The sequence below is a fragment of the Salmo salar genome, chromosome ssa05, assembly GCF_905237065.1.
Source record: "Salmo salar chromosome ssa05, Ssal_v3.1, whole genome shotgun sequence".
In the NCBI taxonomy this organism is placed as follows: domain Eukaryota; kingdom Metazoa; phylum Chordata; class Actinopteri; order Salmoniformes; family Salmonidae; genus Salmo; species Salmo salar.
In genome coordinates, this window is record NC_059446.1 from 27,846,221 (window position 1) to 27,862,789 (window position 16,569).

Consider the following 16,569-nt stretch of genomic DNA (forward strand, 5'->3'; position numbering starts at 1 on the left):
AAGTTGTTTTAAAGTGTTACTGTCCACTTTTCCTGCTCAATTAAAGGTTGTTCTATTGTGTTGCTGGCCTCATTTCCATGCTGTTTAGGAGTGTTACTGGCCTCGATTCCTGCTACATGACACGCGGTTTTAGAGTGTTGCTGGCCTCGTTTCCTGCTCCATGACAAGCTGTTCTAGAGTATTAGTGGCCTTGTTTCCTGCTCCATGAGAAGCTGTTTCAACGTGTTACTGGACTCTTTTCCTGCTCCATGAAATGACATTTTTTGTGTGTTGCTGGCCTCGTTTCCTGCTCCATGTCAAGATGCTTGCGAGTGTAGCTGGCCTCGTTTCCTGCACCATGACAGGCTGTATTAAAGTGTTACTGGCCTCGTTTCCTGCTACATGACACGCTGTTTTAGAGTGTAGCTGGTATCGTTTCCTGCTCCATGACAAGCTGTTTTGGAGTGTTTTTGGCCTCCTTTCCTGCACCATGGCAGGCTGTTTTAGTGTGTTCCTGGCCTCATTTCCATGCTGTTTTAGAGTGTTGATGGACTCGTTTTCTGCTCCATGGCAGGCTGTTTTAGTGTGTTCCTGGCCTCATTTCCATGCTCCATGTCAAGATGCTTGCGAGTGCAGCTGGCCTCGTTTCGTGCACCATGACCGGCTGTATTAAAGTGTTACTGGCCTCGTTTCCTGCTACATGACACTGTTTTAGAGTGTAGCTGGTATCGTTTCCTGCTCCATGACAAGCTGTTCAAGAGTATTGCTGACCTTGTTTCCTGCTCTTTTGGAGCTGTTTTTGGCCTCGTTTCGTGCTCCATGACAGGCTGTTTTCGAGTGTTGCTGGCCTCGTTTCCTGCTCCATGACAGGTAGTTTAATTGTGTTGCAGTCATCCTTTCCTGCTCCATGACAGGCTGTTTTAGAGTGTAGCTGGTCTTGCTTCCTGCTCCATGGCAGGCTGTTTTAGTGTGTTCCTGGCCTCATTTCCATGCCGTTAAAGTGTTGATGGCCTCGTTTTTCCTCCATGACAGGCTGTTTTTGTGTGTTGCCGTCCTCATTTCCTGCTCCATGACAGGCTCTTTTAGAGTGTTGCTGGCCTTGTTTGCTGCTCCATGACAGGTAGTTTAATTATGTTGCTGTCCACCTTTCCTGCTCCATTACATGCTGTTTTAGAGTGTTGCTGGCCTTGTTTCCTGCTCCATGAGAGGCTTTTTTAAAGCGTTGCTGGCCTCGTTTCCTGCTCCGTGACAGGCTGTTTTAGAGTGTTGCTGTCCTCATTTCTTGCTCTATGACAAGCTGTCTAAGAGTGTTTTTGGCCTCGTTTCCTGCTCCATGAGAGGTTGTTTTAGTGTGTTGCTGGCCTCATTTCCATGCTGCTATAGAGTGTTGCTGTTCTCATTTCCTGCTCCATGACAAGCTGTTTTGGAGTGTTTTTGGCCTCCTTTCCTGCACCATGGCAGGCTGTTTTAGTGTGTTCCTGGCCTCATTTCCATGCTGTTTTAGAGTGTTGATGGACTCGTTTTCTGCTCCATGGCAGGCTGTTTTAGTGTGTTCCTGGCCTCATTTCCATGCTCCATGTCAAGATGCTTGCGAGTGCAGCTGGCCTCGTTTCCTGCACCATGACCGGCTGTATTAAAGTGTTACTGGCCTCGTTTCCTGCTACATGACACTCTGTTTTAGAGTGTAGCTGGTATCGTTTCCTGCTCCATGACAAGCTGTTCAAGAGTATTGCTGACCTTGTTTCCTGCTCTTTTGGAGCTGTTTTTGGCCTCGTTTCGTGCTCCATGACAGGCTGTTTAAGGTGTTGCTGGCCTTGTTTCCTGCTCCATGAAAGGCTTTTTTAAAGCGTTGCTGGCCTCGTTTCCTGCTCCGTGACAGGCTGTTTTAGAATGTTGCTGTCTTCATTTCTTGCTCCATGACAAGCTGTTTTGGAATGTTTTTGGCCTCGTTTCCTGCTCCATGACAGGTTGTTTTATTGTGTTGCTGGCCTCATTTCCATGCTGTTTTAGAGTGTTGCTGTCCTCGTTTCCTGCTCCATGATAAGCTGTTTTAAAGTTTTATTGTCCTCCTTTCCTGCTCCATTATAGGCTAGTTTCGAGTGTTGCTGGTCTTGTTTCCTGCTCCATGACAAGCTATTTTAGAGTGTTGCTGACATCATTTCTTGCTCCATGATAAGCTGTTTCAGAGTGTTATTGTCCTCATTTCCTTCTCCATAACAGGCTGTTTTTGTCACGTCCTGACCAGCAGAGGGAGTATTGTATTAGTATTTGGTCAGGACGTGGCAGAAGGGTATTTGTTTTATGTGGTTCGGGGTGGTGGTTTGTTTAGTAGGGTATTTGATTTATGTATTCCGGGGGTTTGGGCACTGTTCTATGTTAGTGTATTTCTATGTTCTGTCTAGTCTTTTGTATTTCTATGTTTTGTTAATTGGGGTTGGACTCTCAATTGGAGGCAGGTGTTTTCTAGTTGCCTCTGAGAGTCCTATATATAGGTAAGTGTTTTGATTTGTAGTTTGTGGGAGATTGTTCCATGTATAGCTTATGGCCTTACAGGACTGTTTATTCGTCGTTGTGTTTCTTAAGGTGTACGTGTTTATTTAGGTTTTTCCTTCTTTCCTTAATAAAAGATGAGTACACATATACCGCTGCGTTTTGGTCTCAATCCGACGACAACCGTGACAGTTTTAGAGTGTTGCTGGCCTTGTTTCCTGCTCTGTGACAGGCTGTTTTAGAGCATTGCTTTTCCCTTTCAGCCACTATATTTGAAAAGCAGACTGTTGGACTGTGTTTCTATCATGCTCAATTATACTTGACAGGTGATATTCGCTCAAATAGATGGCAGCTGGGCGCATAATGAAGTATAATTTTTTGGGGACAGGGAAATTAATTTGGTCATTTGGTCATCTGTTTGATGTTTTGATGAAAAGGACAACATTTGGAAATTAATCACATTTGTTGTTTCTTTCAGAGATAATATGTAAATGTTGCCTTTTAAATGCAAGTGTTGGGTTCTAGCCCCAGAAGAAAGTAGCACTGATTAGACCAATTATTATCATAACATAACATACGCACATGCACACACACTCATCAACATCACCGTCATCATCCCGTTCACTCCTAGTAGAATAGATAACACTAACTCTAACTCTGCAGAGAAAGCCCGAGGACTGATCCTTTATGTAAAAGTGGATTTGTCACTGTGTCACTGTTTGTGAGCTGTAGCTGTAAGCCACCACCCGTTCCCCTCAGTGGCCTGAGTACGAGTCACTTATCTAGTTACTGCACAGGCTGATTCCTGTTCTGATTTTAGCCCCCCTATAGCACAGAGAGAATTTACTAGAAAGACCCTCAACGGCCCACCATGATGTCTTTGTTAGTCTAGATTGAGGAAAGAACATCAATGGGTTTTCTCACAGCCTAGTCTGTCTAGTCACAAATGTCAATGTTGTTTTTAAATGGTGTTTCTCTCGGTGAGAGGAAAAGTAGCACCTGAAGCTATGTTAAAGATGGTGGGAACTCACCAATTGAATCGTAAACAGGAAATAAACTCAAGTTCGTGAGAGTCAATGTGTCTCGCTGCCAACCTTCCCTAACTTATACATATATGCACACACAAATACACACTTGGATATGACTTGGAGATGAGCATGTCCCTGTTGTAATTGAAGTCTCAGAATTACACCAGAGCACACCATAGCTGGTTATCAAGCATTATGTACAATGGTGTACAACCATCCTTTAAACGTTATCTTTGTCAGTGGCAGATTGGCAAACATCAGGAATGGCTAGACTCTATCTCTCTCTCTTGCTCTCTCTCTCTCTTGCTCTCTCTCTCTTGCACTCTCTCTCTCTCTCTCTCTCTCTCTCTCTCTCTCTCTCAAAATAATAAAAAATGTTATGGCAGCATGTGACATCTGTTGTCTATATGACAGTCAAAAGGCACTTTTGTGATGATGACAAATGTGCTACTACCATCACATATAGAAGCAGAGTGAGGGTCAACATCAGAATGACAACATTGAAAATATCTCTGTTGCTGACACTTGTGATGACGTAGTACACACAAAATGTACTTTTTATTTATTTCCTGTTTTCACAATTTGCATTTGTGCCATTACACCTGAGATTAAACAGAAGAAAAAAAAATATGGAAAAGAGAAAAAACACTACCAAAAAAAAATGTGGTCTGTTCTTTGATCTCTTCACTGGTGATGCCCGTCGGGAGAATCTCATTTTCATCTTTATCTTCCTTATTTATTTATTTCTCACAACTGAATCCCAATGAACTCCACATCAGCAATCAAGTGTGGGAAGCGTGGGTAGGAGGCCACATACAGGTAGATGAGTAGAACCTAGCTAAGCTTCTCTCCTTAGCCAACTATAGGCTGGGGGTGACATGGTGACATGTCTCAATCATTCTCTTGTTTGGTGTAGCAGTGTGGTGGTGTGGCCATGAGGTGGCTCGAGGGGACCACTGAGGTTGAGGGAGGCATTGTGGGATTCTTTTGGGTCTGGGGGTCGGGGGCTCTTCCGGCAGCTGCTCTGTAGCAGCACAGAAAACAGAAAATCTTAGTCTCTGACAACACCCACCCACCCTCCCCGTTCCTGTTTCATTAACCTCAGTCCATATGTGCCACGTATTGGTTGGTTGTTTGGGTGGGGGAGGGAGGGAGGGGTTACTATGTATTTCTTCCAGTTACCAAAAACTGACTGCATATTATGAAGTGAGAAGTAGAAACCTCAGTAAACACATTACAATAACCATTTGTTTCCTAAATTGTGCATATGAAACATAGAACAAACAATGATTTTTGTGGTTATTGTGGTTGTTCACACAGGCAATATTTCATTCCACAAAAGACAATACTATATTCAAAGACATATTGATTCTCATCAATAAATCCATGCATCATGCAGGTATAAGACCACAACACTGCAGCTGGTAGAGATGCTATTAGATTTGTCCGTGTAGTCATAGCTAAATACAAAGTACGTCAATAATGACTTCTCTAAATATCCCAGCACAAAGGTTTTTGCCAGGCAGCACTCTCTTTAATGATGTCTTGGCATAGTGTTATATTAGCTACTACTGCTGTATAGAAAGACTGTTTCATCCAACTAGCCAGAGCGCCAGGTTGCCATGGAAACCAAACAGACTCCCTGTTTGCTCGAGCTGAATGTGTGTGAAAGCTCCAGCTTACTTATACAGCATTGTCTGTTCATTTGTGCATATAAAAGGATGGAACAACATTACATACACAAGGAGAAGGGATAATGCACGCACAAATGGAAAAACATTCAATGGAAAATATAGAAAGGTGTACTGTGGACAGAATAACACTTGCACCCTAATGTTGAATAGCAAAGTCTGTTTTCTGGCATACTGAGTTTGAGACACTATCTGTAGTCCAACGATTTGGCAGGGTTGATTAGTATGCTACAAGTTGTACTAGATTGCTTTGTAAGAATCAGAAACAGTATCCCTTCGGTAGACTATATGTCCTGTGTTACACTTCTTTCTGACGGATCTACCAAACGTAACCCCAAAGCCTCATTGGATATGATTGGAGTTCCATTCAGTGCACATTGTCTCAATGCTACCTGCTCAGATTGGTTCATCATGGCATGCATGACGTAGCATTACTATGGTGCTGTAAACACACCAACACAACACGGAATTTGGCAAACCATTCAACACATACATGCATGCTGTGGTAGATTATGTCCTTGTACTAATGCTCAGAATAGATCCTTACACATGACTAGACTCAAATGAAAGCGTATGTTAATTCCGAATACCAATTTTCCCTTTGTCGCCATGGCTACCATAAAGCTGTACTGAACATGTTATTACGGTGCTGGATCGTTAATAAAAGTTGATTGCTCCACTGAGCGTCATTGCCCTAGTTGTGCTTTAGTTCATTTGAAGAACAACACCACCGATGTAGGGGAACGTTCAGGAGCGTAGGCCTCACAAAAAGACAAATGAAACGTCTACTGGTCTACCAATGGAGAGGTAGTCTGGCACCACGTTGCTATGGTAACAGTGGAGCAGCCTTGGCTGTTGAGCTGCTAAAACACTGTAAAATGGGTTTTACATGTTTCTCGGTCTCTGGTGTTAAATTTTCGATGACTCCCATTCCTACTGTAGTACTGTATGTCCCATTGACTTTAACTTACAGCGAACCATACATTCGTCATGTTTTGGGTTTGTACAGACAGATATAGTTTGACACTATAATGTTTCAAGGACCAGAATAAAACAACCCAGAAGAAGGGCAACATCCACCCTTCAGGACTTCCTGCTGCATACTGGTCCCACTGCATTGAGGGACAACGTAAACAACAACTGTAAATGAAGTGTGAGAAGAAGCATGCTTACAGAGCTGTCCCCTGGCCCTCCAACCCAGCCTTTACATGCCCTGTCCCCTGGCCCTCCAACCAAGCCTTTACATGCCCTGTCCCCTGGCTCTCCAACCAAGCCTTAACATGCCCTGTCCCCTGGCCCTCCAACCCAGCCTTTACATGCCCTGTCCCCTGGCCCTCCAACCCAGCCTTTACATGCCCTGTCACCTGGCCCTTCAACCCAGCCTTTACATGCCCTGTCTGCCACCAGAATTGGCCCCTACAGCCATCAAGACTCATAGATATTTATTTATTTTATTTAACCTTTATTTAACTAGGCAAGTCAGTTAAGAACAAATTCTTATTTACAGTGACGGCCTACCCCGGCCAAACCCGGACCACGCTGGGCCAATTGTGCACCGCCCTATGGGACTCCCAATCACGGCCGGGTGTGATACAGCCTTATACAGATAAAGGACAAGATTGAGATGGTCCTCATTGGATACGATGGACAACCAATCAAAAACAAACAATACAAGCACAGTGGAAAACTAATCAAAATAAGCAATACAGATACGATGGACTACCAATCATATGCAAGCAATACAGTCACAATGGACTACCAATCATAAGCAAGCAATACAGTCACGATGGACTACCAATCATAAGCAAGCAATACAGTCACAATGACTACCAATCATAAGCAAGCAATACAGTCACAATGACTACCAATCATAAGCAAGCAATACAGTCACAATGACTACCAATCATAAGCAAGCGATGCCCCTCCACTGCTATTGTGCAGTGGAACATTTAAGGCCCGATTCAATCAAATACCTAAGTGGCTCCTGGCATTATACCTAAAGCAGACATTGCCATTGGCTACAAGGAGTCGCATTAAGATAAATCCCATGAAGCCTTGTTTACAAGTTGGAACACTGGGATGTGAGATGGAATCTGCACCTCCATTACGATGACAGAAACCCTCATTGTTTGGTTTAATGATTTTCTATTTGAGCATCATTACTTCTATATAGCCTACACTTTCTCCTTCTGAACTTCTAACACCAGTGGGATGGGTGTGGCTTCGTGACAATGATCATAAGAATAACACATCATCCAAACACAGAAGAAAGTCTCAATAGCCTCAGGTTGTCATTACTGTAAGAGAATAAATGAAATTCCAACACTATGCTGTGTGTTTGTGCAACAGGGGCACATTGATTGCGTTATAACTATAGCAGCCCCATTTGATTCCACATTCATTTAGAATGGAGTTGACCGAGCCAGGTCTCGCTAAAAGGTCAGCCGTACTAGAAGTTTTTTATTGGATGGAACACAATTACCTTTACTTTCTTTGTGAGGGGAAGAGCCGAGTGGAAATCAATCTGTCAGATAATTTATGCAACTCCCCCCACTCTCTCTCCTCCAATTCTCTCCAGTCACTGCTTAGCCACAGTAGAAGAACTAGGTCTTGTACTAGATGGGTGTGGGTGGGGGCGGTCAACTCTGAGAATGTCATCTCTTGGTGAAAGAACTGTATGTACGGACTGTAGCTCATTGTAATGGTCTGTGTGACATATCTACCAGGTCAGCCTGTTTCTGGTCTCTCGAATGGAGGAAATCTACAGTCCCTTCTTAAGAACAGAACACAGAGATGTATGTATGTGTCTTTCGGAGGGGTTGGGTTAAAAATGGAAGTCAAATTTCGGTTGGACCTTGTGTCCAATTGACCAATAAAATGATCTTACTCTTAAAAAAAGAGAAGAGACCTCCCTCTATCGATTAGATCTCTCGTGGTGGTTTTGGATAGATATGAATCATCCTGTCTCCTTTAATGGACCTGGGCTGCTCGGCTGCATACTGATACCCTGTCTGTCTCATAGGTGGCATTACATAAGCCTGTTCAATGGGTTTGGATGGAGAATAAGACAATTCTCTCCATCTCTCTCTCTGTCTGTCTGAGTTTCTATCTCACTGCCTCTCTCTCTGGCCATCCTCTGTCGCCCACTCGCTACTCTTCCCATCACAGTCTGTCACTCTCTCGCTCTCTCTTTCTTTCTCTCTCACATGCATGCACAAACACAATGACACACACAAACATGCACACACACACAGATGTTATGTTTTTTGATGAGAACAGGTAATAAGAAATACATCTACAACAGCGGCCCGATTAAAATCGTAATCATTTCGTTGATTAAAGAAAACCTCCTCTCCATCAGAGGGGTAGCGAGCTTAGTATCTAGTATGGCTAATAAATTCACCCACCATTGCAAATATCTAGATTAGAACAAACAGAATAAATCATTTGGGCATTCCAAATTGACCCAGTATCAAATTGACTACACAAATATTGTGATATCAAGACTCCCCGTGGACAGGGATTCACGACTCATTTAACCCCTTCATTGCCACACCTTTTTAATGGAGCTATGTACTGACGATTCCACTGCATTTAACATGTTTGAATCTTCCAAATTCTGAGCTAAATGGTGACTAGTGGATATTAAGGGGTTAAACCAGACAGAGAATTATGATGCAACATGTATATACTGTTGCTGAACCCACTTACAACATGCGCTGTATTACATATTACTGTAAGTTGAAATATAAACAGCGCCTATGATCTGTATAGGCACACCTGTTTCTCTGTGTTCAAATGTGATGAGGGGGACAATATTAGCCTAGTCCCAGATTTGTTTGTGCCATCTTACCAATGGGGACTAGGCAGGACAATATATCCAGCACTGTGTATACCTTGTGTTGTCGATGTCCTTTTGAAGTGTAGATATTTATGTGAACACCTCCTCGTCGAACATCTCTTACCAAAATCATGGGCATTAACGTGGAGTTTTTTGATGCTATAACAGCCTCCACTCTTCTGTGAAGGCTTTCCACTAGATGTTGGAACATTGCTGCAGGGATTTGCTTCCATTCAACCACAAGAGCATTAGTGAGGTCGGCAGTGATGTTGGGTGATTAGGCCTGCCTCACAGTCAGCATTTCAATTCATCCCAAAGGTTCGATGGGGTTGAGGTGAGGGTTCTGTGCAGGCCAGTCAAGTTCTTCCACACCGATCTCAACAAACCTTTTCTGTATGGACCTTGCTTTGTCCATGGGGGCATTGTCATGCTGAAACTGGAAAGAGCGTTCCCCAAACTATTGCTACAAAGTTGGAAGCACATTGTCTAGAATGTAATTGTATGCTGTAGTGTTAAGATTTCCCTTCACTGGAACTAAGGAACCTAACCATGAAAAACAACCCCAACCGTTATTCCACCTCCACCAAACTTTACAGTCGCACTATGCATTGGGTCAGGTAACACTCTCCTGACATCCGCCAAACCCAGATTCGTTTGTCGGACTGCCAGAAGGTGAAGCGTGATTAAAACTTCTTCAGGCTAGGGTCCTTTTTTCTCAATTTCTGCCTGACTGACGTGCCCAAAGTAAACTGCCTGTTGCTCAGGCCCTGAAGCCAGGATATGCATATAATTGGTACCATTGGAAAGAAAACACTTTGAAGTTTGAAGAAATGTTTAAATAATGTAGGAGACTATAACACAATAGATATGATAATAGAAAATCCAAAGATAAACCAACCGGAAATTTTTCTTTTTTTGAGAACCCATGCTATTACAATGGAAAGTATAGGGAAATAATTAATTCTTGCTCCCAGTATGCAATTCCTATGGCTTCCACATGGTGTCAGCACTCTATGTTCAAGGTTTCAGGCTTGTTTCTTCCAAAACGAGTAAGAAATATGAGTTTTAGTACTAGGACATACTATTGGAAATTCGTGTTTGGACGCGCGAGGAAGGCAAGACGCACCTGCTAATATTGGTTTCCTATTGAACATATTTCTTTCCGTATGAAATATTATAGTTTGATTCCATTTTAGGGTATCTGAGGAGTCAATAGAAACGTATTTTGACTTGTTTTAACAAAGTTTAGCGGTAGATTTTTGGATTCCTTTCTCTGCATGTTGAACGAGTGGATTACTCAAAACGATGGCACCAACTAAACAGACTTTTTGGGATATAAAGAAGGATTTTATCTAACAAAACGACACTACATGTTATAGCTGGGACCCTTTGGATGACAAATCAGAGGAAGATTTTCAAAAAGTAACTGAATATTTAATCGCTATTTGTGAATTTATGAAACCCGTGCCGGTGGAAAAATATTTTGATGTGGGGCGCCATCCTCAAACAACTGCATGGCATGCTTTCACTGTAATGGCTAGTGTAAATTGGACAGTGCAGTTAGATTAACAAGAATTTAAGCTTTCAACCGATATAAGACACATGTATGTGCCTACATGTTTAATATGCATAATTTTTCACCGGAAGTTGTCCCACTAACGGAACGCCTAGCCCTATCTCTCCAGAGAACATGTTTCCACTGCTCCAGAGTCCAATGGCAGCGAGTTTTACACCAATCCAGCCAACGCTTGACATTGCACATGGTGATCTTAGGCTTGTGTGCGGCTGCTCAGCCATGGAAACCCATTTCATGAAGCTCCTGACAAACAGTTATTGTGGTGGACGTTGCTTCCAGGAGCAGTTTGAAACTCAGTAGTGAGTGTTGCACCCAAGGACAACAATTTTTACGCATTACGCGCTTCAGCACTTGGCGGTTCCGTTCTGTGAGCTCGTGTGTCCTACCACTTCACAGCTGAACCGTTGTTGTTCCAAAACATTTTAACTTCACAATATCAGCACTTACAGCTCTAGCGGGGCAGATATTTGACAAACTGACTTGTTGGAAAGGTGGCATCCTATGACGGTGCCACGTTGATAGTCACTGAGCTTTTCAGTAAGGTCATTCCTACTGCCAATGTTTGTCTGTGGAGATTGATGGCTGTGTGCTCAATTCCACTCTTTTTAAGGGGTGTCCACATACTAGTTTGAGTCTCAGATGTCAAGGACTGCTGATATATAATCATACTTGTGGTCCATCTCCGCTCCATCTCCTTGGCAAAGAAGTGCTCTGCCTTCAGAATCTAAATTGGAGTAAATAGAGTTGTCGCTACAGTGCCTTCTGCCCTTGGGTATACTGTAGCCTACAGTTTGATACACGATACTGGGTGTGTGTAGGAGCCAGGAGTGTTGTTTATCAGGTCCTAGATCAGATTAAAGATAAGATGTATTTGAGTGAACACATCAAGATTGCTCCAGTGGGATAAGGATGACATGTTGATGTGGTGCTGAACTAAGAATTAGGAATTGGATGAAGTTACCCGTAGAAGATGATCTAGAGTCCGTTTTCTGTTTCCCCTCATAATAGATAGGGTTATAAATGGGGAAGGGGAAGCTGATTCTAGATCTGATGACTCACTCATCAAATACCTGGCAGGGGTGGATGTGTCCTCTCATTGGTTAAACATACAGCAGCAGCCTAGAAAGCAATAACATCAAGCTCAATATTGTTTAGCTCTTCTAACTTGCTTTGACAGACAAGTGGCATCTATGCACAGTGACTCCATATAGAGCACATCAACGTGGACAGACTTGACCTGGCTGCTTCTGAGGCAGGGAGCGGGTTAAGCCATGTCATATGAGACTTGACCTGGCTGCATCTGAGGCATTGAGCGGGCAAAGCCATGTCATATGAGACTTGACCTGGCTGCCTCTGAGGCAGTGTGCGTGCTAAGCCATGTCATATGAGACAAGAGAAGACGACTTACTTTTATAATGAATAGTTATTATTTATGATATTACTTGAAAAGAGTGTTTGAACAAGTGTGTAATTGATATTTCAGCTCTGTGTAGTTTACCCCACTTATGTGTGAATGGGGGATTATTAAAGGAGAGGAGTGTGTGCCCAATGGTACCCTATTCCCTATGGAGTGCACAACTTTTGACCAGGGCCCATAGGGCTCTGCTGCACTATATAGGGAATAGGGAGCAATTTAGGAAGCGGCTTGGTTAAGGAGCGTGTTCAGGGCAGGCTAAGGTCCACGGAGTTCTGCCTAACCTCGATTTCTGACCGGCCCAACTTCCTAGCATATTAAATATTTCACAGTGTTCTCTTTAGTAGTGGGATATGGATTTAATTAAGTTTTCACACGAAAATGACTATGGGAAAATGCTTTCTGCATACATCAGATTTTTGGTAATTTGTGAAAAGTGGAAACAGCATGAATACTACATCATAACGAAGTCAGATTGCAGATGAATGCAGGAAATTACAGCATGGCAAGTCAACCATAATCTTGAAAACGAGACCCTAGGCATTTGAAAATTGTGGGAGGCAATGCAGATGTCTAGAGAGACTAAGTTAACCATGTAAATACGGGACTTTTGATGTGTTAAATCATCTGTTTCTTACAAGAGACTTTATATATCTTCTATGAGACCCCAGAGAGGGAGTGTTGATTGTTTTGAAATTGGTCAGTGGAAAATCATCAAGACACAATAGTGTGCACAGACACACATGTATGCACAAAGGCACATGCAGGCACGCACACAGGCACACACACGCATGCACACACGCGTGCACACACACACACATACACACAGTGGCCGCCTCTATCTACTCTCCTAGAGTTGGCAGCAGATCTAGAATGTACCAGATGTACCCTTGATGGCACAATATGTCATCTCTCCTGCCATAGCTTTGATACATGGTAGAAGTACCACTGGCCCAACAATAATTTATTCAGTACATTTTTACACGTTCTTGTTTTTCTTATGGTCACCATAAAAGTATAGACAACAATATCCCAGTAATGGAATTATTCTCGGACTCACTGCATAACCTTTACAAAAATGTCTTTGAGAAAATGTCAATCCACTTAATCAGATTATAAATGATCTTATCCCACAAGGCATACCTGTAAGGGACGCTTATGCCCTCAACCTGTAAGGGAAGCTTATGCCCTCAACCTGTAAGGGAAGCTTATGCCCTCAACCTGTAAGGGAAGCTTATGCCCTCAACCTGTAAGGGAAGCTTATGCCCTCAATACAGCTTGGTGATTTAGCTAATCAGAGTGTCTTTCATCGCAGGGATATCATTCTTTCTATGCATGAAAAATGCCCCATTTACTGGTTACATTGTCAGGACCTAAATTCACTGTCTCACCTAATGAATAGCAAATTGATCTATGTAATTTTAATAGGGTTCCTATAAATGTCTCTGTACCCAGTTTTAATTGTGCTTTCTCAGCTGAAAATGTATGTTTTCAATACAAAGGGAAGGCCTGTAATGTATAGTGCCATCTACTGGTTTAAAAGCATACAGTCAAAACCTTGAGAAGAGCCTCTCGCTCTCTAGTAATATGCAGTATATCCCCATACACAATTTTACTGACAATAAAAAAATATATTTATGTATTGTATTGTCAAAAGTACAGCCAATTATTAATGAGTGTTTTTGACCAGTGGTTTACTTGAGTTTGAATTGGTCCATTGACCGATTTGTTGACTACAGGCACGGTTATCACATATCTATTGTCCCTATATGTTCAAATAAATGATAGGAACACATGTGACTAATAGGCTACAGTATGTCCAGTCAACATGCTTTCAGCTTTTTCCCTTCTGAAGAGCATAGAAATAATATTCCTCAACGGAAAAGCTTTTAAATGGCATATGTGTTTAATAAGTGAGGCAAATCTGTAAGTTACAATGAATCCATCTGCTTCGTACTTACAGTAGACTACTAAGGGAATGAAGCCATCTACAAGTCATTAAGAACATCTCTGACATCACACTAATGGGTATTCATGGTGTTACTTAGATAGAACCCAAGCTGTGATTGACATGTCGTCACCGTTCTATCAATCCAGCATTATCAGGCATCTGTCGCTCGATGCAATGAGGAGCTTTAATGCAACATGCTTTTATATGAAAAGTGTGGAATCTATATAGATAATCGATGCGCATACTATTTAAAATATAATTTTGATATACCTCCGAGACGTTTTTCAAAACGAACTGTCGCTTGGCAACAGCTAGATGAAATTGGTAGCCCATCCATAGAGCGCGCGCTCATTAATAGCTCAGTGCACAGATCAAATCGAACCTATTATTTCTAAAATAAACTATCAAATACTGTCAGTTTTAAAATATATATTGTTGCAGTTGATTGTTCCCAAAATAGATATAGAAATTGTAACATAACGAATGTGGGCGAAGAAGTGGTAGGCAAGAGTCTAATCTACAAACACTGGAGGTAGGCTATGCAATAACCTATATCATATTTCTGCCCGAAGGGAAGCAATTATTTGTATAATTTCATTCTTACACTTTCTTTCTTTCTCTTCAACAGAACTACATCTAATGTATACCAGATATAGATCAGTTTCCTTGTCAAGGTAATGACGAAATGCGGATAATAAATGAACATAGACTATTAAATGTGGAACCATAAAGGCCTGCACTCAGGTCTTTATGGGTCTTCCAAGACCATGAATTTTCCATGAACAGGATTGAATGCCTTTTGACCTCAGTCAGGTCTTTCATCGAGATGATAAGCTATTGCAAATGGTGAAAATATTTCACAAAATATAATAAAAATATGTTGAATTTGATTAAAATATGAACAAAACGACGAGGGATATTATTCCCCAGTGCTTATCATGCATTACATTACGCGCGCCTGTGGCATGGGAGTCATCACTGTGACTGACTGTTACTGTGGAAACCAACATTACCTTGTCATTTCTCGCAGAATCAAAGGTTAACAATGATCTTATTATACAAACACAAACAGCCTACTTTTCTATGTCTTTCCACAACAGATATGGTTTCACGAACTAAAATAAGCGCACACAAATTACGCGCTAATTGAGTTGTTCCATGCACCGTTTCAATGTAATGTAATATATCAATTGATAGTTTCGTTGTGTTTCTATTGATATCTTTGAAGGGGATGAAAATGGTTTGCATTTTATGTAAAGAGACTTGAAATAGGTTACAGTTGTTACTTACAACAATTGGTGACGGCAAAACTGTTCGCTACTTCCAGATTGTCAATATGGGGCGTCAATCTGAATTCGGGTGTGCTGAATTGAACCATTCCTATCCGAAATGCACTGTACTCCTGATCAGCACCCCTTGGAAAGAGTCCACCTGTAATAGAAACAATTGGACATCTCAATATACTTGTGCATAGACTATTCCAATATGTTGTATTGTTAATTTATTTGTTATATTTTCATGACCAGCTTTCAAAATGCATTGGCACAATCACTAGCCTACTTGCTGGACCTATGTCCAATGATATATCATTTCAATTAACTTATTTGACTGATACATACCAATTTGTACACTTTGAGAGCCACCAAGCGCCAAGCCCCATAAAACTGGTAGAAAGAAAACCGATGAATTCATAAGCTTAGGCATTTCCACAAAAAATGTGCCCACATCCACCCAAGAACGGAGATATTCCTTGTTTACTCAATAATGGTCTATGTTAGATCCGACACATATTGAAGACTTGCTGTCAGGGAAAATTCACTGGTGACTATTTTCTTCTGCAGGTGGTTTTTGTATAGAATATTAGGGCTCTTGCTCTCTTTATCCAGGTCCAACAGTGAAGGAAGTGTATATTAACTGCCTCTTCCGCTCCTCTTTCTCGCGCTGTCCTCCTGCGAGTCGTCGACACCTCCTTTAACAAACAGGAACACTTCTAGTCTCTGCTCCGTGCGTTGGAGATCGTTTCAGCATCACGAACAAGCGACGAATGTTAATGAGATGCGTAAAGACACGAGAGGAGCCGAGCGCGCACTTCACTTCCTCGCGACGTCCAGGGCTCATTAGTGTTTGTACATGTTAGTTTGTTGAGCATATAATAGGAGACTAAATATGTGGCCTTGACTTTTTAAACCTGCTAAGATTCATGGCAGACCATAAGGGCAATCTCATCATCTCCAGCCATCTTCGTGTTAAACAAGTCATTATTGAGGGGTTAGCCCTTCGCTGTATCACTCTGCACTAACAACTTAGCAAATAATGACATGAATTACATCTTGAATAAACCTATGTGTGCCCTTCCGATAATCAGACTCACAGACTCACAGTCATTATAACGTTACAGCATGTGGATAAGCAAACAAGGAGCGGTAGAGATACTCTCAATGATCGGCTATGAAAAGCCAACTGACATTTACTCTTGAGGTGCTGACTTGTTGCACCCTCGACAACTGTGATTATTATTATTTGACTATGCTGGTCAATTATGAACATTTGAACATCTTGGCCATGTTCTGTTAAAATCTCCACCCGGCACAGCCAGAAG

General features: G+C 42.0%; 1 protein-coding gene across 5 annotated transcripts in view; it reads right to left on the reverse strand.

Moving 5' to 3' along the window:
- Positions 1 to 16,225, reverse strand: part of gria2b (glutamate receptor, ionotropic, AMPA 2b) — a 61,585-nt gene extending 45,360 nt beyond the window's left edge. For 2 of the 5 annotated variants that reach the window (XM_014199221.2, XM_014199218.2), the window contains exons 1-2: positions 15,590 to 16,224; positions 15,261 to 15,401 (exon numbers count right to left, since the gene is read on the reverse strand). In XM_014199221.2, coding sequence (XP_014054696.1) covers positions 15,261 to 15,401; positions 15,590 to 15,674 — 226 coding nt within the window. In that variant the 5' untranslated portion in view covers positions 15,675 to 16,224. Of the gene's footprint in view, positions 1 to 15,260; positions 15,402 to 15,589 lie in introns of all 5 variants that reach the window. The other 3 variants (XR_006769844.1, XM_014199219.2, XM_014199220.2) reach the window with 3 other exon arrangements.
- Between the last annotated feature and the right edge of the window lie 344 nt (positions 16,226 to 16,569).